The following is a 21,988-nucleotide window of genomic DNA, read 5'->3' as shown; positions in this document are numbered from 1 at the left end:
TACCATTCTGCTCTCAGTCGGGTGGGAAGAGAGGCGACGACACAGGCAAAGGCCATGCGACAAGCTGCTCTAACAGATGCTTGCACGGGGACCATGACAACACAGAGAGGACACCTACTTCAGGCTGGGGTGCGAGGCAGAGGAGGTGTCAAGGCAGTGAGCCTACACGGTGGGGTAACTGGGCCCCTGAACTCCCCAGAGACACGGGGGACCAGGTGTGTCAGAGCCATTCGAAAAAATCATCTCTTGGGAGATGCCAAGGTGAGTCCCATGACTGAAACCACTTCATAGGAAGGTCCCTTCAGCCTGTTTCTTCGCTAAGCCCCTTGGGATGGATCTCGAGAAAGACCAGCCTCACACGGAACTTTTGGTCGAGCTCCAGTGTATATACTGAGAATTCCTAGGACAGGCAAGTTGACACAAGGGAACTCTGCCCAGAACGGTCTGTTTACTCAGTGGATGTGAATTACCCTAAACTGTGTGGAGCAGGGACCTGATGGCTCCGGTCCCATTTACACAGAGGATGTCTGCTCACACCCTGTTTACTCTGGAAACCACAGCGATGGCACAGGCTTTGTAGCCAGGCTGGCCTAGTGTGATTCTGGCACTCTGAACATGTGATTTCAGCTCCCCGAGGCTCCACTTCCTCAGGTGGAACTAACAAGACCTATTTTGCAGGACTGTTGGGAGGGTTCAAATGACAACCTGTAAAATACCTACCGAGGGCCTTGGCCCAGAACAGATACCTAATAAACAACAAAAGCTAACATACATACATACGTTACCTCGGGGGCTGCCTCCGTCCCAGGACGGTGCCTGGAGCTTGACCACAGAACCTCATTTCATGACTCCTCACATCAGCTCCACTTGACAATGGAAAAATCAGAAGCAAAATGAGCTATGATACTTGGAACAGGTCAAACGGTCATTGCTTTTGAGCTTCTAGCCATAGGTAAGTCTCTCTGCTTCAGGGAAGATGGAAGCTAGAACTGGTCCCCATTTCTAAAGATGCTTCCCTTCCAACTTACCCTCTTTTGGCCAGTTCTGGGCAAGGTTCGAAGTGGACAGTCCGCTGAAACTGTTTCTGCAATTACTATTTGCCCCCTAAGCTTAATCGCGGGCTGAACCATGGGAAAGTGGCCCCTAGGAACGACGTCTGTGAGAAACAGCGAGGGTGGAGCGTGCGCGTGGGGTCTGACAGTGGGAGTGCCAGGGCACCATGTGCTGTGCTGCTGGTTTTCAACGCAGTGCTCCAACTTACGGCTGGGGCTCAGAAGCAGAGCAAAGTTGTAGGAATTCATTTCTAGGCCTTTCTGGATATAATGGGTTTTTGATGAGTTTTTCCCCAAGCCAAATATAGCTGGAGGGATGAAGGTGTCCAGCTGCCACCAGCTCACCTGCGGGGTGACTAATTGCACTAGAACACTTAGACGGCAAAAGGTAGATCTTCCTGTCCCTCTTCTCTTCTTCCAGCCAGAGCCAAGGTTTGATCCCTTAACCACTAGTTCTTCGGGGTTTAATCTATCCTGAATTGTGCATGTATGTCTGTGCACAGACATACACACAGACCATGCTAATTCTGTTCAAGCTCCAAATCCTACACGCTCCCACAGGGAGGCGCGACCAGCTCCTTGTGGCCTCTGGTTCTGCACCACAATTTCCCCGCCACTCTTCAAGGAGATACTTGTTGCCTTGGCTACGGGAAGCAGGAGCAGTGGTGACAGAGGTAAGAGAAGAGGGAGCGAGGACAACTCAACAAACCTCAGAAATGCCAAGGACGAGACGTCCCGTTTTAACCAATGAGACTGGCTTCAGGAGCACGGTCTCTAGCACTTCCTGAGTGAAGAGAGCCTAAGAGACATGAGCAGAGAGGAGGCCGTAGGGCAAGGAGAGTCTGGGCAGGGAGGCTGTGGGGCGCTGGGGTGGGCAGTGCCCGGGGCGCTCTGGGAACCGCAGCAGAGACCCATGTCCAGCACTGGAGGGCCCCTGGGAGAACGCCCACCGGGGCAAGTGCTTCCCAACCCGGAGCCCGCTATGGAGGAGACAACGTTCACAGTGGCTGCCTGGACAACGCTCCACTTCCGAAAGCATGTACTACCGTCCTCCACACGCAGGGCTCAGTCCTGGGGAGCAGCCTCATCTGTCTTACAGAGCCCTTTGCATCTGCCCCGGCCCACCACTCTCCACTTGACAGGATCAAACCTGAAGGGCCACGTGATCCAACCTAGGCCCAGCGGAGTCTCTTACGTGGAACTGTGTGTGTGGGAGCCCGGGTGAGAGGAGGGCGCTGACACGGACAGACAGCCTAGCTCTTAGGCTAGCGACCACGTGTGGCATGTGCTCTGGAGAAACAGAGAAAGCCACAGTGTAGAGAGTAAAGAATCAAGTCATGGAGATGGAGAGGTGGATGAGAGTCCATGGTGACAAGGAGAGCGGGAAACAGAGCCACAGGGGAAAACACTGACCCCCCAATACAACCTGCTTCTTGATTCTCACAGGCACGCCAGCCTGGCCCCTGGCCCCTGGCCCCTGTGAGGCCAGCCTGCATGTCCTGCCCAGGGCCCCCTTCCCACATAAAGATACTGAAAAAACAGCCCTCTTATCTGGTCTTAGGCTATCTCAATCAGATTTTTCTCTTTGCAACCAAAAGATCACCAAGACACTCTCTGTTCTTTCTTTACACCTCCATCACCTTCACCAAGAAAGGACTTGGCAGTAATGCCTTAGGACAAGGCTGACCAACACGAATGGCACCAATTCTGGTAACTAGAAACTTCCCCGCAATGCTGATAAAATGGATTCCCTCTTCCAGTCCTGGGCGTATATTCCAGAAAAGATGAAAACTCTAATTCAAAAAGGTACATGCACCCCAATGTTCACAGCAGTGCTATTTACAATAGCCAAGACATGGAAGCAACCTAAATGTCCATCAACAGATCACTGGATAAAGAAGTTGTGGTATATCTACACAATGGAATACTACTCAGCCATAAAAAGGAATGAAATAATGCCATTTGCAGCAACATGGATGGACCTAGAGAACATCATACTAAGTGAAGTAAGTCAGAGAAAGACAAGTATCATATATCACTTATAAGTGGAATATAAAAAACTGATACAAATGAACTTATCTGCAAAACAGAAAGAGACTCACAGACATAGGAAACAAACTTACGGTTACCAAAGGGGAAAGGTAGGGGAGGGATAAACTGGGAATTTGGGATTAACAGATACACATTACTATATATAAAATAGACAACCAATAAGGACCTACTGTATACCACAGGGAACTATATTCAATATTGTGTAATAACCTGAAAAGAATCTGAAAAGAACTGATTTATACGTATAACTGAATCATTTGGCTGTACATCTGAAACACTGTAAATCAACTACACTTCAATTAAAAAAAAAAAAAGACACCCTTTTCTGCAAAGAGATTTGAAAATTATTTGCCATATTATCCCTTCCTAAAATGTCTCCTTTGTTTCTTCTTCCTCCAGATCCTTTGGCTGTGAGTTCCCTGACACCATATATTGTAATACTGAGCAGATGTTGGGAGGAGTCTATTCCAAGGGTCAGCTACAATTCATGGGGTAATTGGAGAGGCAGATCCACTTGGAAGTCCTTGTGGACACCGCAAGTAATTTCTTCTGAGGTCGTGGGAGTGGAGAGATATAGGAAGGTATTCCATTTACTTCACTATCCACAAAACTATTCGGGTTCATGCTGCCCCAAAGACATTCCACCTCAGGAGCTCGTCCTTACATCTGCCTTCACCCCCTCACTCCAGTTTGAGAGTCAAACTGACAAACCCAGAAAGAAATCCCCCCAATATATATCCAAACAGAGTACTGTTTACATTATATAAGAGTGATCTATTCACATGAGGCTTATGTGATGCAAAACGTGAGATGATCCACCTTTAAAAGCCACACTCCTTAACTCAGAAATAAAAGAGTAATATAACACAGAGCTGACCCCATAAGCCCCCAGTTTGGCTTTTTGTTGTCTTTTTTAAAATTCCCGGATAAAGTTTCTCAGGTAAGGAAGCTCGTGATTCCACAAAGGGTGCGGGGCGCTCTGCCACCTTGTACGCATGCGCAGGTTGCCGTGGTCCCGCCCGGCGACTGCAGACCTGGGTTGTGAGCGGGCGGCTAACTAGGTCTGTCAACAAACACAGAACACTCCGGCGAGCGCTTGTTTTAAATGGCTGAGCGAGGGAACTGTTTGAAAATGAATTCTGTAATAAGGAAAATTAAGAACAGGAGTTCAAAGCAAACCCTGTTCTGCGGAGCGCTGGGAGAGAGAAGGACGGGGATGAGGGGAGGACGGGATGCTGGGGACCAAGAAGGAAGGAGCTGGGGGTGGGGGGTGGGGGTAGGTTCTGATGAATGCACCCCAGTCTCAACCAGAAGTCTTGTTGGGTTTGGTGCGTTTTACATACAGGGCTTCCAAGTCAGCTTTCTTTCAAACAAAGCTCTGAGTTGGGAAGCCAGTGGTTCAGACATTACAAGAGAAACAAAAGATTTGTGGAAATGGCTGCCGTTAAAATGCAGGGAAGAAATTTTTTGGAGAAATGAATCATGATGGGAAAGTGAAGCAAACCCTGACGTCTAAGAGATTTATTCATTTTTGTTGCCCAAATTTAAGAGGAAAATAGAAAGTTTCCCTTTTACCCATGATAATGACAGCAGAATTACTCCACCACACAGATTAGTTTCTGAGGTCCATCCACCCTGAAGGCTACCCACTGGCGGAAGCTTTTCTGATTCCTTCAGTAAAACAGATCCCGCCTGGATGGGAGACCCTGCACACATACACTTTGCAGGGTAAGTAGTTTTCTCACGAGTCTTTACCATATTCTGCCTTGTACCCCAGGCACAGTGACTGATGTCCGTCTGCCTTAGCCTTCCTTCCTACTTGGCTTACTTCATAATACATCTAAACCCACCTATCTTTGTAGGACTTTTAAGAATCTAAGAGAGCAGAAGTGTCTTCTATGTGAAAAAATACGATAAGTTTAGGCAACAGCTTATTGAATGAGAGGATGCTCCTGATAAACCATCAAATTCTAACTCGGTCTTTAAAATAAAATTCAAAAATGATACTTATCACTGGAAAGTAACAAAGCCTCACCACAAATTCTTCTACTGACCTAATGGAGGAAAACAACACATTCTGATTTTAATATACTTAATTTATCTATTGCTCTTTCATACCCAGAAAGTGAGTCGAATATCCCAAAGTGCCACTTTGTGTAACACCAAAAGTAAAATAGCTCAGGTATAATTTGGTAAAATATTTATTTGAAAGCCAGGAAAAGTTCTCTTAATAGGAACTTTTTCTAATCTAGTCATGTTTTGTATTGTATTTTTATTTTAGAAACTGTACTTACACATGTAGGTATAACTCATAGGTTGTTTTTTTTTAACCTACCTATATTCATACATATATACCTGCAAACATGCTTGACTGATTATACACCCATTCATTCAGCCAGCTCAGCTTCCCACATGTACTGTTGCACCTTCCACTTCATTATTTTAACTTGAAATAAAAATGTACTGCATAGATAAAAAACAATAGCACAGGGAACTATATTCAACATCTGTAACAACTTTTAATCAAAAAGAATATGAAATGAATATATGTAAATATATGCATGACTGGGACATTATCCTGTACACCAGAAATTGACACATTGTAACGGATGGTACTTCAATTAAAAAAAGAAAGAAAGAAAAATGTACTGCTACTTCTAGATCACTGCTGACAGCCTAATAACAAATTAAACAATGAATTAATAACACACAAACACACAGGATGCACAGGGCATTGAACTTTGACTAGACACATATGCGGAGTCAATTATAAACTAAACCTGATGACATATAAATTCTCTGCCCTCCACAGAACAAAAGTCCTTTTCTGCCTTCTCTTTTCTTAATACAAAAAGATAAAGAACAGACACGTCTATTTCCAGGGATGACAAATTAAGAAAGACCCTGCCAGCCAATCTGGCTCCCCATGCAGAAAACAAAGCTAAAAACTAGACATTATGCAGACAGCAATGACCTCAAGGTAGTGGGAAGTGAGGCAGGCAGACAGATGGCGTGGGGACGGCCACTTACTGCAGAGGACAGGGCTGCACAAGTCTTCCCATGCTGGGTCCACTCGGTGACCCTGGTCACATCTCATCACACTGTACACTCAAAATGTATACACTCCAGTGTATGCATTATATACCTCTATTTGGTTTGATTAAGGCGTTATTATAATATGTATAATAAAACTGTGTTTTAAATGGGCCCTTTTAATGGCAGCTAGGGCTTAACAACAAATACTGGCTGAAAGATAGAAGTTTATGCTGGGGAAACTGTTATATCTGGGGACACAGTGGTTCAATCTAGGACTGACAGGGAGACAGAAAGGCATCACCCGCAATTATATGTTCTCCCTTCCCCTAACTTCTGCAACCCCTCCCACTGTCAGTTTTCTCATTTGCTTTGAGCAGCTCCTTTTTTCTCTTCTTTCTACCAAACCACAGTCTTTGTAGGCAAAAAGAAAATTAGTAGCACGTGTAAGCTTATTTTTAATGGTCTAAGACCAAATTTTCTGGACTTAAGACAAACACTTTGATCCCTCAAAGTTCTCGGATTCCACTAAGAAACAGCTTTACACTCTCACTCCAATTCGTGAACCAAAAATAATTTCAAAAACTAACTGTAAGAAACTACACCACAGGGTTGTTCATTGTATTCTGCTTATTTTTTCATTCTTATCTTCCAGAGAACAAAAAGTTGAATGCCATAGACATTTTGAAAAAACTTTTTTTTTTAAAGACTCTAAGCTCTGTTCTGGTCTCAAATATCTTTGGCTTTTGTATCTGATGAGATATGCTGGATTATCCAGCAAGGCCTTTTATTAGACTTGGTGGTGGTTCAAAGACAGATGTAGAAATCAGAAACACAGAATGTTAATTCCAGTAGTTAGAACTCACTTGAGATGACTTGAATACATTATTATTATTAAGTACTGGGCTAAATAATTTGCAATAAGACTTCTAGTACAAGAATTATGTCCGCTTACTAGGCTGGATTCTTCTCTGGGTAAAAATGGGAGATCTTTCATCACCCCCCAGGGCCAACAGAGATGACCTTTGGAGAAAAGAAAGGAAAAAACAAGAAAAAGGAGGTGCTGGTTATTGTCACAGTTTTGCCATTAAGCACCTAGGGGGCCTAGGGGAAAGCATTTGATCATTCTTGGTCCCAGTTTCTTCTTTAATGAAACATGGAAGCCACTCTAACTGAGCTCTGGGAGTCCTACGCTGCACCTCACGCCTTACCACCTCTCTCCACCTCCCCCGCACACAGGAAGTGATGCTCCAGAGTCAGGATGCCCTGGGTTCAAAACCTGTCGGTTTCACTTTCCTGCCCATGGACTAGTGACCTAACCTTCCTGTGCCCCAGTTCCCTCATTTGTTAAATACCTGTGATACCAACCTCACAGGGTTGCTTGGAGGATTAACGAGACAATGTACCTACAGAGGTTAGCAGGGTGCGTGGCTCACGGTAAGTGCCCAGGGCGTGCTGGCAGCTGTTACTGCGGTTACACGACCTGCCCCAGGACCTGCAGGCTGGGAGCACACTTACAACTCCACCTGAAGATAAACTTTGAACCATCCGATCTACAGCCTCCAGAATGCTGTCACTCATAATAGCAATCAGGTGGCCTCTTAAAGGGCTCTGGTTCAAAGGACACAGGCATTGCTGGTAACCAGACTTGGGACCTTTAAGGTCCTCTCCAACCCTGATGCACAAGATCTGCTGACCTCGTCTCACAGTAGGATGCTTAGGGGAAGATATACGGCCCTGTTGGGAGAGGTACCCCTGAGACCTCCCTACCCAGGCAGTCACCACCCCTGGCTGACCACAGGGCCGGCCCTGCCAGCCCTGTCTCCACCATTAGCTCATTCTGGATCCCCACGGGGGTAATGAAGGTTTGTGACTGCATTTGTATGTGCCCCAGCTTATCTACAGTGAAATAATCACATTCACCTAGTTAGGAATTAAGGAAAAGACTATGAGACTCTCCTAGAAAAGAAAATAACAGTTACATCCTGGTTTATAAGTTAGGGCAACTTACAAAATTAGGAAATATTTAGAAAAGACTTAAGAAGGATTTGTGAAGCTCTCTACTTTCCATTCTGCTTTTGCTGGGGTTCCTTCTTTCCCTCCTTCTTCCATAACTAGCACCCAGAACAGAAGTCCACACGCCGTGGCCTGCAGGCCAGATCCAGCCCACAGCCCCACCACTTGTTCACGGCTCACCTCTTGTGGCTTTTCAGGCTACAGGAACAGAGTTGAGCAGCTGTGGCCCCCAAGCCTGGAATTATTTACATTCTGGCTTTTAACAGTTTGCTTAACCCTGGCCTAGGATATGGTTTGTTCATAGTAGGTAGCCTATAACTTTTTGAATAAATAATAATGATCATTATTTCACTCAACATCCAACAAAGATTTATCCAGTGTCTCTAAGCACCAGGTACTGTGCCAGCTTCTGGAAACACAATGACCTGGGACCACGATGGCAGGGATGACAGTCAGGGCCCTCATGATTAGGACAGTTTAGGAAGGGAAGACAGAAAACGATCATCCAAATAGTTACTTATTTACAGTTGTGATGAGTGTTTACAAAGGGAAAGTCTAGTGTATTGGTGGAGTGTATCAAAGGAAGGAGACCTGATCCCATTTAAGGAAGCCTTGTCTGAGTAACTGCTGTTTAATTTCAGCTAAGACCTGAACGTGGATGTCTTGGTTCTGAACTGTCAGGGAAAGGGAGGGATCCCTGATGCCACATGAAATGCAAATGGGTTTCAGTCTGTTTTTCAGGCTGTGCTTCTCCCATCCATCCATCTAGCCATGAGTGCAAGAAACACAGACTGTAATGAAGTTTAAGACACTTGATTTTTCAATCCCCAAACGGGAATGCTAAGCAAAGAAATAATTTAAAAACCAACCATGTGAAAATCACAAGCCATGTTCACTTGTTAGAGACTGGACATCAGCACGTGACCAAGGGACAGGGCTGCAATCCGCTCTGGTTCTCTAAGCACAGAAAATCGGCCTCAGCTGAGGAACATTCATTTTTACACTTGGGGAGAAGGTTTGATTGAACACAAACAGATGCCCTGCAGCCTGGGTGTGCTTCTTGCTGTCATGGACGTTTGAAGTTTCTCAGTGCTGCCTGTCAAGGTCGAGCAAGTGGCTTAAGCACACACATGCACTGCTTTCCAAATCCAGCCGGGCTCGGAGGGCCACGCAGGCATTCTCTGGGAACAGGGCCCATTCCCTCACCCAGAAAACTGGCAGGTCCTTCCAGAGATAGCGAGTGTTCAAAGAGGCGGAGAAAGGAGGCAGAAAAGCAGGAAGGAGTGTTGCAGAAGAAATGCATGTTTTAAAGTCTTCTTTGCATGTCCTATCACCGATGATCCGGCAGGAGCTCTGTGGGCTGAACTGGGAGATTTATTCCTCTATTTCTTTAGAGGAAATGTAGGCACAGGGAGATTAAGCATCTCACTCTAGGTCACCGAGCAAGTCAGTGAGAGGCCGGGACCTAGGAGATGCTGTAACCGATCCAAGATTAGCTGCTTGAGCCCGTGCCTATAAAACTTCTGCTTTTTAGAACTGCAGTCTGCTAAATGTAGAGGTCATAAAAGGTCATCTCCTTAAAAGGAGAATTTGCTTATTGAGGGCAAGAAAACTTTCCTGGTTTAAGATTAAAAGATGCACCTTGGCAAGCTTGAAGGACAACTCCTTCCCCTTTGCCCAGGAGCTGAGCGGTGGTGTACGGCATGGTCTGTGGATTGGTCAGTGTGAGCATATGACCCGTTGCTACAAAAACTGTTGTACGCCCTAGCCAGCTCTCCTCTCCAACATAACCACAGCAGAGTAAAAGAGAAGGTGTCAAGAGAACAAGAAATCAGCTATATTTTAGTATATGGTAGTAATTTTCATGAAAAATACTACCGTTGCTCATAGTGGAAGATTCCCCTTACCTGGACATCTTCCTACTTGAATAAAAAGAAAGGCGGGAAGGTAGAAGGCAAAGAAAAATTAAAATCAAGCATTTTTAAGTTGCTTCTATTCTGGAGTTCATTAATAATTTTGCCTAATGTCTTGAAATAACTGAGGATAACCTTGGGTAGCTCTCAACATGCCTGGGAGATACCAAGCTAAAAAGAATATTTGGGTACTGATGCTCCAAGCCTATTGTTACAGAGATGTCCCGCTTTCACTCATTCCCTCAGTAGACATTTATTGAGTGCCAGGGACATAAAGAGCCCAAGGGTTTTAATGAGATTTGGGGATGGCTGTTGGTGAAGAATGCCTGTGGTTCTCCCATCGAGTGGAGGGGATCTACGCAGAGAAATGGTGCCACGGAGAACGCAGGTGGCGTAAGTACCGCAGCAGGGGCTTCGCTCTGAGTCAGGAGCTGCGAGCACCGGCGGGGCCGTGGGGGAGGAGGTAAGTGTCCACATGACAACATCCAGCCTCTCCTCCCCAGAGAAGCCTGATGGGAACCCACAGCCTGATGTAATGAAACCCAACGAGGATTCAGAATAATCTCCTTATGCTCTATGTGGGTCAACAGCATCAATGTTTATGTCACTGTAATTTCTGCGTTGTGTTTCACACAAGCCCTTAGAGGAAATACCAAAACCAGAGAGATTTTCTTTTAGGAAGTTATTTTCGTCTCTTTCACATTCTAGAAGAGACAGAAAATCCAAGTATCTAAGATAAGATTCAAGAGTAAGATGGTGATTATAAGACACAGTGAAAATGGCAAATTACTATTATTTTTAAAACAGAGTGGTCCCACACCTTTTTTTGTTGTTGTTAATTTTTAAACCCATGGGAATTATAAGGGAAATCAAATTCTACAGATTAGTCCAGACTTGTTTACATTCATTGCTTATTAATTTAAACAAATAAATGAAAGTCCAGAGAATCTTTTTTTCTCAGAGAGGGATATTTAATAACAGAATCTAACTTACACAGACTTAAAGTTCACCAAATATGCTGACCCCATAGGGCCTAAAGAATCACACAGGAAGAAGGAGATAAGTTCTCAGCCATCCTGCGATGTGACTGGGTTTATCCTGGAAAAACACAAGCATGCCAGAGCTAACCAGCTCCCCCTCCACCCAAGAACGTAATACGAGCAACTCTACCAGTCTAGTTTCCCTACATCTCACATTTTATTTTTGGCTTTCTGACCTATTAATGATGGAAATTCTGCAGAGTTACCAGTTTTCAGAAAAAAAACTATTACAAAGTTTCACTTACTGAGAAGACAAGAGCTAAGAATGGATAGACATTCCTGGAGCACTGCCTTTAGTGGACAGTGGCCTACGTCTGCTGTGTGCACGCGTGTGCGTGTGTGTGCGTGTGTGTGACAAGTTAATGAGAAACCAGCCATCTCACTAAGTTACAGAAGCTAAAGGACAAAGCAGCCCCCAGGTTCACAGAGCCAGATCAAAAAACAAATTGGCTAGATCCCCCGTTTTTAAGGAGCAACTTGGCTGCAAAAATATTTGGGAAAACAAATTCATAAAATCAGAAAGCAAACACACAAAATTTTGAATTCCTCCAAAGAGAACAATGCAACACCATGAGGTGATAGGGAAAAGCGTTCCTCAGGGTCCTCAAACACCTAAGCACTTCATCCAGTGAGATTTTAAAGGTTTTTTAATTTCAATTTTTTAAAGTGGCAGTTACTTTTTACTTACTTACTTACTTTATTTCTTTATTTATGGGAGATAATTAGGCTTATTTATTTATTCATTCATTTTAATGGAGATAGCGGGGATTCTCCATTTTCTCTTTCCCTCTAACTTTTCCATTGGCCAAGGTGGTTGTCGGGGGCTTCCCAGCTTAGCCCGAGCCCCTGGCACGCATGATCCAGAGAAGTCACTACTATTTGCTACGCAGTCAGGCTTGCCTGTCTCTTGGCCGGGTGGTGGACATCTCAAAAGATTCATCTGAAAAGCATGGCTTCCTCTGGAGTGTGCAGTGTTCATAATGATGATCACTAGGCATTTGCAAAGTCTTCTGAGAATAGTTTACAGAGGACTATACAGATGATGGAACACATCAGTAACTGTCGAGAGAGTAATTCACGCCTCCTATTCTGCGCCCATGTGCTAAGACGAAAGCCCTGTCTGGGTACATCTGCACCTTTGTTAAACGTGCTCACTCAGCTCCGGGCAGCAGAGTGAGATGACTCAGCACACTCAAGCCTTAACACGTTATCTAATGGCAACTCCTCCGTCTCCTCCTGCTTTGTATTGGTAAAGGGGGCCCCTACATCTAGTCACACTCTTCTCTGTGTCTCACTGTCATTATTCATTCCATTGGTCACCAAGCCCTACTAATCTGTCACTTGCTTATCTGTCCCCTACCCTCCATTACTACTTCCGTCTTAGTTCAGGACCTCGACTTCTCTTGCCCGGATACTAAAATATCTGTCAACTAGCCTCCTGGCCTCTAGGTTAATCCCTCATGAAGTTCTCTTCTACTGTGCCTCCCCAGCTAGCTTCTAAAATATAAGCCCTGCAAACAATGAAATCACAAACATAATAAAGAAATTTATAGGTGAATATGTTTATAATCTTGGAATGGAAAAAGCATTTCTAAATATGACATACAACTTAAAGACATAAATAGAATCACATCAAAAAAAAAATCTTCTGTAAGATAAAGGACACTATATGTAAAGATAAAAAAAAACCAACTGGAAAAAATATCTGCACTATATATGGCAGGGCACATGCTAATTTCCTTCATATACAAAGAGTTCTTCCAACTCACTAAGAAAAAAATCTATCTGAAAATTTGAAATAATATCTCAAGTCCATCTCTTGGCTACACCAGGAGGGGAAAAGCTAATGCAAACAATTATAAAGCTGTGAGAAAGGCACAATGCGTCCTGCAAAGACTAAGTATTGAAAAATTGGTTAGATATCACTGTTAGCAAACCCACATCAAATGCCCTGCCGAGACGCAATTACATCACACGTCAACACTGAGGCACCTTTCGGCAGCTGAAAAATGCCCCGGGACACTCTTGTTTATGCCTTTGGAACACAGCGGAGGGTGTTTGCACAGAACAAATCATTCCCTGCAAAGCTGGAAGGGCCTCTTTGTCTGCATTATTGATGTTTTAGCTTTGAGCCAGAAGGTTAAAGTCTTCGGGAACATTTCTGAACTCACACAACACCAAAGCCTATTATTCCATCCCTGGGCTGGGAGGCTAGAGCAAGTGCCCATCAGATGAAACTCACTAACTTTTCCATTCTGACCTGAACTAAATGACAAAATAATATCCCCTGAAAAGAAGGCAGAGTATCAGGAGCATAAATCACTGACATAACTCCCACAAAAATACTCACTCTACCAAGGCATACGGTCACCCAGAAGTAAGGTGTCAAAATCCTAAGTCCAGATGACTCATTTTCCCAATGAAAGCTCACATAAATGGTAAATCTACTCCACTCAGAAGAAGAAATAAATTTTGTTAGGAAACTGAATAACTCAAAATGCTTACATAGCTTTGTATGTGAGTCTGGGGCACAGGCCAATTCCCCTACCGCAAGACTGCAAAGAAATCTGATACAAAAGCCCTAGACTGTATTAGTACCTATTTGCCAGAACAGAATTTAAAACATAAAGCTGAGACTCATACTGGAGCACGATCATGAGTAAATTTGAGAAAAACAAAAGAGCTTACCCTCAATGAACAGTATTGGAAATTGGAAAATTTAACTGATTATTTCCCAGCCTTGAAAATGTAGAGCTGTACTGAGGGTCCCAAAGGTCAGAATAGCACCATTCTACAACGAATGGCCAGTGTCCAAACATACGACTTTTTGTTGTTCAAACTGTCTTTAGTTTGTGGGCACTTAACTCACAATGTTGTTGAGAATTATGATAAAGAAATGAATTCAATTTTCTAAACAGTTTCCAAAAAAGAGACAGTGAGATTCTTACATTTCTGACTTGTACAATGAATTTGCAGAAATCTGAACCTTAATCCACAGTTTCTCCAAACTTATTTGCTCCTATCATTTGTCTCTGGTGAAGTAGAATATTCTCATGATACATCTAGAAGCACAGGAAGCCATCTTACTCCTGGCTGAAATGGGTTCAGTGGTTTTGCAAGAGAGCATCACATATTGAGACATGTGATGTGGTCATTTAGGTGGCTTCACGCTGCTGGGGCAGCCAGCCCCAAATTGCCCAACCTAGGTGAGCACAAAACATGACAAAGGAGCAAATCCCACCGCAGGCCTCCTTCCCTCTCCACAGAGAAAAGGAATTGTGCCTTCCTTCCAGCAGTGAGTGCCAGGAAACTCTGCAACGTCGCTATTCCTTGGAGGGTATTATAGTGAAACAGAAACTGGAGGTCAGAAGGTCAGAATAAACATGACTGAAATACGCATCAACCTTGGCTTTGTTTTCGGTAGATATAGGAGGGTCTCATCTGTGACTCAACAGCTTAGATGCTAAATTAACAAGTGAAAAACAAGCAGCACAGAACTTACTTAAAACTAACAGGGTTCTTTTGTCAGGCCCTCGATTTTTAAAAATACCAAGTTGGGGAAGATAGCTGTGGAGACTCACTCTGGGAAGCGTAGAGCCCCTCGGCCGCTCTGTCTTCATGCCCTTCGTACTCCCTGCTGGACAGCTGCCTGTTGGCTGTCTCCAGGCGATCTGTGCAGAGAGGAAATGGTTACAGAGAAATGCGTGTGCATCGAATTCATCCTCCAATCGAGGAATGACCTGGGTGCTGAGAGCTGGGTAGGAAGAAATGCCTGGGCAGGAGCCCCAAATTGAACACCTCTTGGGGAGGAACAATCTGTTGCAAAACATCAAAAGAAAAATCTTCAGATGCTCCGCGGTGCCTGTGTGCAATCTCATGCCAAGGGTGCGCCAGGTGCAGGCAGCCAAGAACAGGCTCCTGCAAGGCCAGCCAAGCTCTGACTTGAAGTCCTCAAAAAGGGCTGAATCTCCTCGGCTTCAAACCCAGCCCTTGTCCAACGTGAACCATCAGCCCTATGCTTTAGCCAGCAGCTTCTAAAATTAAAGAAAACGATTAAGTACATACCAAAAAACAGGTCAAAAAGACCTAATGGATGAAGATTCTCCTCGGTGAGTTCTAGGTCTGCTCATGCCATTTGGTCAGTTTTCATATAGTCAATGAAATCACTCAGCCTAACGAGTCTTTACTGAGTGTACATGGTGCCCAAGACAAAAGGGTTTGCAGTAACAGAAAAGGTAGGTTCCAGCTACAGATTCCCAGCACACTGAGTCTTTTGACAGGAGGTAAATAAAAAAATGGCTTGGCTGACTGAAAGTGAAGCACGATTTCATGGGTCAACTCATTCTGCGTGTTGGAGGTTGCCAAGATTCTGCAACAGGGGGGCCCTGAGCTTTCAGGGAGTTGATATATATCTACTCTTTTTACAACTGTGGGCTTTTTTTTCCTCCAAGAGGGACATATGTCTAGCTCTGTCTACTAGACTACACTGAGCACATGTTAAGTGTTGGCTTTCAAAGAAAGAATGCTACCAAATGCCTCAGCTTGATGTGGCAAGTGCTGTGTATCCAACATTGGTCTTTTCAGACATTCTCATTCGCGACACGAGTCACTGTTAAGTACTTTTAAAGCAAGAAGGAGCTGCACACCTCCCCCACTCCCCTTTCAAGGACTCATGCATAGAGGCTGTTGCTTCTCAGGCTCAATCTGCAACCTTATAACCTACAAGGCGAAAAGAACACTTCCTGCTCTTTGGTGCCCCTTCCCCAGGGGTTTGGAATTTATAAGGTTATCTAACACAACTTGGACCTGAAGTCAGGCTGTCAGTTACACAGGGTGGGGTTTAGGGTAGAGAAAATGTGAATGAACTTGACATGCCTCGGAGGTCTCTGTTGAAATCATGGAGTCTTCGAATCTCGCCTTCGAGTTTGTTTCTCATCGCCTTGTCCAGTGACTCTCGCTTGGTGGTTGACTTGACCAGGCTCTCATAGGCTTCCGAGATTCTCTGAAGTTCTTTTTCAAACTGAAACAAAGAAGCAGCATGGAATTGGGACTTCTGACATTCTCATCCACGCCTTAGCTATACTGAGCCTTGGACATTTCAAATGTGAAGGCTGTATCTTCAAGGCAGCCTTCCTGCATCCTAAGTTTCTTGTCTACCAAATCACGTAATTGACTTCACTCCCAAGGGCCGTATTAGGGTCCTGTAAATAAGAGGCTCGCCTGGACCATCTGATGTTTCCTTGTAATAGTCCCTCTGTACAAACATCAGGAAGGGGTGAATTTAGACATAACTTAAACCACTTATGTTCTGTATGGCAATTTATAACCATTATTGTTATTCCTAGTTAACATAAGGAAAATATGAAAGTACTGGAAAACTAACAGACTACAACTAGAACCCAAATTTCCTGACTCAGGTACAGTGTTCTTCCTGAGACCCTCCCACTCATCCCCAAAGGAACAGAAAATCCACATGAAGACAGGCTTCATCACTTAGCGTCGTTACCCCTTTGTCTATGAAATTATCTCTATAAAGGACTAATGGATTTGTATCTAATTGTAAACCAATGTACTATAGAAAACCTCTCTATATAAGAGGGTTGAAAGACAGAAAGACATCGGACTAAAGCTGCTTTTTATAATTTGAAAAGACACATTCACCCCACTGTTCACGGCAACACTATTAACAATAGCCAAGACATGGAAACAACCTAAATGTCCATCAACAAATGACTGGATAAAGAAGTTGTTGTACACACATACACACACACACACACACACACACTGGACTACAACTCAGCCATAAAAAAGAATAAAATAATAAAACTGCTTTTTTTTTTTGTATTTCACTAAATTGAGAGCTGTAACTGCAAGAGCCTTTAATCTACAGCATACACAAACCTGTAACACGCAGCTGCAACTCTCATAACAGGAGTCTAACATAACGCACATTTTGAAGTAGATATCAATAAATGCCTACTGCTGTGTAACAGAAGTGTAGGAGAAAGAGTAAAGAGCGCCTGCAAACCAGGCGCGGCAAAGCGGCAGGGCTGAGAACGTGAGCGCCCCCCTCCGGGCACCAAGAGACCTGCACCGTGTTTCCAGTTCCTCCGCAGGAGAGCTATGTCACCAGAAGCCAGGCATCCCAACAGTTTGCGCCCCAATTGCCAAGATCAGAAGGTCCCTCCTGAGACTCTTCCATCTCCTAACAGATACCTCTTGTACACTTACTATGTGTCTGGGTGCCGAGAATACAGAAATAAGGCAGATACAGAGCTGGCCTGTGAGCAGATACACACACTAGTGCCATGTGACAAGGGGTGTGGTGGTTTAATGCGGTGGCAGCCTAGAAACAAAGCCATTAATTTTACAGGGATAAGAAAAGATTTCTTTCAAAAGGACTTCAGAGAAAATGCCATTTAAAATGAATCTTGAGGGATGAACAGGAATTTGCCAAGCATAAAAGAAAAGGCCAAAGGGCTTTGGAATTCTAGGCAGAAGACAGGGTGGGAGCCAAGACAGAGGCACAAAGGAAAGTGTGTGTCTCTGACCCAACACGTGGTCCAGGGATGAGAGCAGGGGGCAGGGGGCAGGTGGCAGAGGTGAGAGCCCAAAAAAGGGCTTTATGGGCAAAGAGAATTATGAGGATGGGAGGGCTTGGGGGAATGGCGGTGGGGGGAGGGCAGCGTAATCTTACCTGAGGTTTTACAGAGATCAAACTGAAGGACGTGGCTTCAGGGTGGGCGTAGGGAGAGGAGGCAAGAGAAAGTAGTCCAGGCGAGAAGCTAATGAGAATAGTTCAATGCCAAGGGCGTGAACTACAACAAACAGAAGGACAAATCCCAAAGACACTGAGGAGTAGAAGCCATAGGGCTCAGTGACTGGTCTGGATGGTAAGGGAGGAAGAAATCAAAGACAACACAGACATTCACAGCTTAGAAGACAGAGTAATAGTACTTAACCAGGATAAGAATGATATATACCATTTGCAGCAACATGGATGGACCCAGAGATTATCACACTGAGTGAAGTAAGTCAGACAAAGAAAAATAATCACATGCTGTCACTTGTATGTGGAATCTTGAAAAAAGGAGACAAATGAACTTATTTACGAAACATAGAGAGACTCACATAGAAATTTATGGTTACCAAAGGGGAAAGGGGGAAGGAGGGATAAATTAGGAGTTTGGGATTAGCAGATACAAACTACTATATGAAAAATAGATAAATAACAAGGTCCTACAGTATTGAACTATATTCAATACCTTGTAATAACCTATAATGGAAAAGAGTATGTATGTGCATGTATAACTGATATAACTATGCCGTACACCAGAAACTAACACAATGTTGTAAATCAACTATACTTCAATAAAATATAAAATAAAATAAAATAAAATAAAATAAAATAAAATAAAATAAAATATCAATGATTATAAGAGAAACAGGTTTACCAAAGAAAGAAAACCAGTCTGGTCTTGGAGGTACCACATCTGCAGTGCCTGGAGAACAAGGGGGCGAGGATTGCCAGCTAGCAGGTAAGACACAGGTCTGAAAGTCAGGAGAGCAGTTGTCTCACTGTGTACAAGTGACAAGTGAGGTCACAAAGTGGAGACCACTTAGAGGGAATCAATGGAAGATGAGAGGGCCAAGGACGGGGGCACCAATACTGCAGGAGCAAGAGGGGCAGGAGAAGTGGGGAAGGAGACTGAAGCCGGGGCTGCCACGGGAGCCGGGAAGCCAAAAACTTAAAGAGGAAGAGAGAATGTGGTGAACATCCCAGAGGTCACAATGGAGCCAAGACACATCTGAAAAGGGGTGGATGAAGAGGCCACTTCTGCTCAGTGGCCTCCAACCATTACCAAGGCTCCTTTTGGTACCATGGGATTTTCCCAAAGGCCTCCTGATGCCAAAGTTGCTTCTTCCATGGTTCCCTCGTTTCAACAAGGCCTTTCGATCTCTTCCAAAGATATCATGAATTATTTTGGTCATGTGGCAGCAGAAAGAACAGCATGTCCTGAATCCCACTGACAGTCCTACCGCAAATTATGTTCTTGCCTTTTAATTTTGTTTTCAAAAGAGATGCCTCCAAAACATATCACCATTTCTCTGCACATTTCATCTGTAAAAAGGTGGCCTTTATTTTCGGACAGATGGGCACGTGGCAGGGACAGCGCCCATCAAGATCGAAGGCTTCAAGGCATCACCAAGGAAGCCGAGAGCACCCTGAGGTGCCCACCGGGAGACGGTGCTCATGCTTCAAGCCCAGGACAGCCAGGAAGCCTTCCTCAGCCGGGCCACTTGAAGGAACTTTCCTCCACCTGATTTCATAGTACTTCATCTGCTGTGTTCATCTGACCGGAATTCGGATGCACTTTGTGTCTCTGATTTGACTGTCAACTCCTTGAGGGCAGAAATAGCCCCAAAAGCCTTAGACCTGTGCCCTCCTCAGGACAAAAGCACCGCCCGACGAGTCAGTCTTGAAATTTACTTGACATTTACTTCCTGACTACCTTTTCCAGAAGTCTGCCCAGCAGTGAGCTTCTCTTCCCTGGCAGCATTCAAGCAAAAAAGAAACAACCTCCTTTCAGACACACTAGGCGAGGGCTCCTAAGGGGTGGAAGCCTGGGCTAGAATCAGTTTAAGAATTTGAAGTCCACAGCTGAATGGTTTCGGACCACACCCTTTTCTCCATATCCCCGGGTCCAGGACACCCTAAGTCCCCCTGATGTGGGTCAGAGGTGAAGGGAGATGGGATAGGCTGGCTTTGATATAAAAACCATCTGGGCCAGTTCAGAGACTGAGTTATGGTCGTAGGAAGAGGACCCGGGTTTGCCTTCAAGGCTCCCATCCTCCCTTCCAGCCTACGTGTCAGGAGCTCTTAGGCCAGGCCACAAGAGCCCCTGAAATCTCTCAGGGAAGCGTGCTCTGGCCCAGAAACAGCTCTGAGCAGAGTGGAGAGCCATACACAGCGCTGCCGCCGTGAAGCAAATGGGCAGAGGAAACCTCAGCCTCTCCCAGATCTGGGACACCAGAGTGTTCCCTTCGCATCACAGGTCAGGGACCCACAGGATCGGAGACAGGCCTGCCATCCGAGCCACAGAATGCCCAATCACAGCCACCGCTGTTCGCAACAAAAGAGGGTCTTCGCTAAAGCCAAGCCTGGGGAACCATAAATGTGTGGCCCTCTCCCCTCCAACGGCCAGTCTAAGCCCTGATGGCTTCTGAGGCCAATGCACTCAACAGCCCACAGTCTGGTCCTGCTAGAACTCCTGTCCATTAATTATGTTTCAGGGAAACTGGGAGGAAAAAGCAGCAAAATGGCCAAAAGGAAATGATGAAAAACCACTGCTCTTTCTGGGGGTCCCTGGCCATCATTCCAGCACTAACAGGGATAATCACCACCTTGGGCCGCTCTGGAAACAGGGACTTCATTTCTAGGCAGTGCTCTGGCAGCTGAGTTCAGTTGCCATTTCCTGCTGTGTCCCTGGCACAGCGTGCACAGGCTAAGGCCCGCAATTAAAAATCCATCTATTTTTGGTTCTGCCCTGACCATGAAGCTCCGTGATGCTCCCAGGGCTATGAGGAGAGATTCCAGATGGGATGTTCCTGCCGGCACAAGCCAGCCCCGTGTGTGGCTCCCCCAAAGCGGGGGTCATTGTCACCGATGAGTCAAGTCACCTCCTCCGACAATCCCCTCCCCAGACCCGAGGCTTAAATAAACAGCCGCTGAGACACAATGGGGCAGTGAGGTGGGCGCCGAGGGAAGGCCCGGGACCACGATGCCTCGGAACACAAGCCTGGAAGTGCTAAGTCACAGATTTCATGCCGCTCTTCTGTCTCTGGGTCCTGATTGTTCAGAAGAGCTATGGAACTAGTGACGAATATGGCACGTAGCCATCAAATTCTGAGTTTTCACAGACTCTCAGACATAGAACACAAACTTATGGTCACCAAAGGGGAAAGGAGGGAATAAATTAAAAGTCTGGGATTAGCAGATACAAACTACTACATTTAAAATAGATAAACAAGGTCCTGCTGTGGAGCACAGGGAATCATATTCAGCAGCTTGTAATAACCTATAATGAAAAAGAATATGAAAAGGAATATATGTATATAAAAACATGTATAACTGAATCACTATGCTGTACACCAGAAATTAACACAACATTGTAAAACAACTATACTTCAATAAAAAAAAAAAGGATCTTGAGTTTTCAAATTGACAATTCCAGTTTGACATACGACAGACAAATGAAATGTAATATTTAGAGAACCATTCAAAATATTCAAGGGCCTGAAGGAGTTCTGGATCCCAGGAAGGACACAGCTCTTGATTTTTCTCCTTTTTCAGAAGTCACCAAAATCCTTGCAGCCACCAAGTTGAAAAATCACCCCCCGTGGAGGGAACTTATCACTGGGAGGCTGATTCTGTTTTTCAAAGTAGAAATGGACATCAACACAACACCAAGAAGGGGGATGTATATTACAGGCCAGTAAAAAGTGTATTTTAATAAAGACAGTCAGTGAAGAATAAGACCTTCCAATTTCTGCAGCCTCTTTGTAACTGTTGAAAAACATCCACAGGGAAGACCGAGAACCAACTCTGCCCTCAGGCAGCTCTGCACAGCTCCTGGATGCGTCTGCCACTGAGTTTTTCAAGGAGAAGAAGAAATCACTGATTTTCCAGGAAGTGCTGAGTTGGCCCTTCCCAACTTTCAGGCTGTACCAGAAAAGCTGCTGCCCCAGGAGATGTCAGAGGCAAGCTGGGGCCTGAACAGTGACTTACAGACAAGACCAGGAGACAGCACGTGTTTCCCAACTTTTAAGGGTGCGACTGGGGCCAGGAGCAAGGCCGCCACCATCCTCAGGCAACCTATTG

At 44.9% G+C, this 21,988-nt stretch overlaps 1 protein-coding gene across 10 annotated transcripts in view; it reads right to left on the bottom strand.

The window, feature by feature from the left end:
• AMOTL1 (angiomotin like 1) overlaps window positions 1-21,988 on the bottom strand; it is a 164,264-nt gene that overhangs the window by 29,517 nt on the left and 112,759 nt on the right. For all 10 annotated transcript variants that reach the window (XM_074372891.1, XM_074372898.1, XM_074372892.1 and 7 more), the window contains 2 exons: window positions 15,982-16,126; window positions 14,688-14,777 (listed from right to left, as the gene is read on the bottom strand). In XM_074372891.1, the coding sequence (XP_074228992.1) occupies window positions 14,688-14,777; window positions 15,982-16,126 (235 nt within the window). The remainder of the gene's footprint in view (window positions 1-14,687; window positions 14,778-15,981; window positions 16,127-21,988) is intronic.

Source organism: Camelus bactrianus, chromosome 10 (genome assembly GCF_048773025.1).
Source record: "Camelus bactrianus isolate YW-2024 breed Bactrian camel chromosome 10, ASM4877302v1, whole genome shotgun sequence".
In the NCBI taxonomy this organism is placed as follows: Eukaryota; Metazoa; Chordata; class Mammalia; order Artiodactyla; family Camelidae; genus Camelus; species Camelus bactrianus.
This window is presented reverse-complemented; position numbering and strand designations above follow the sequence as displayed.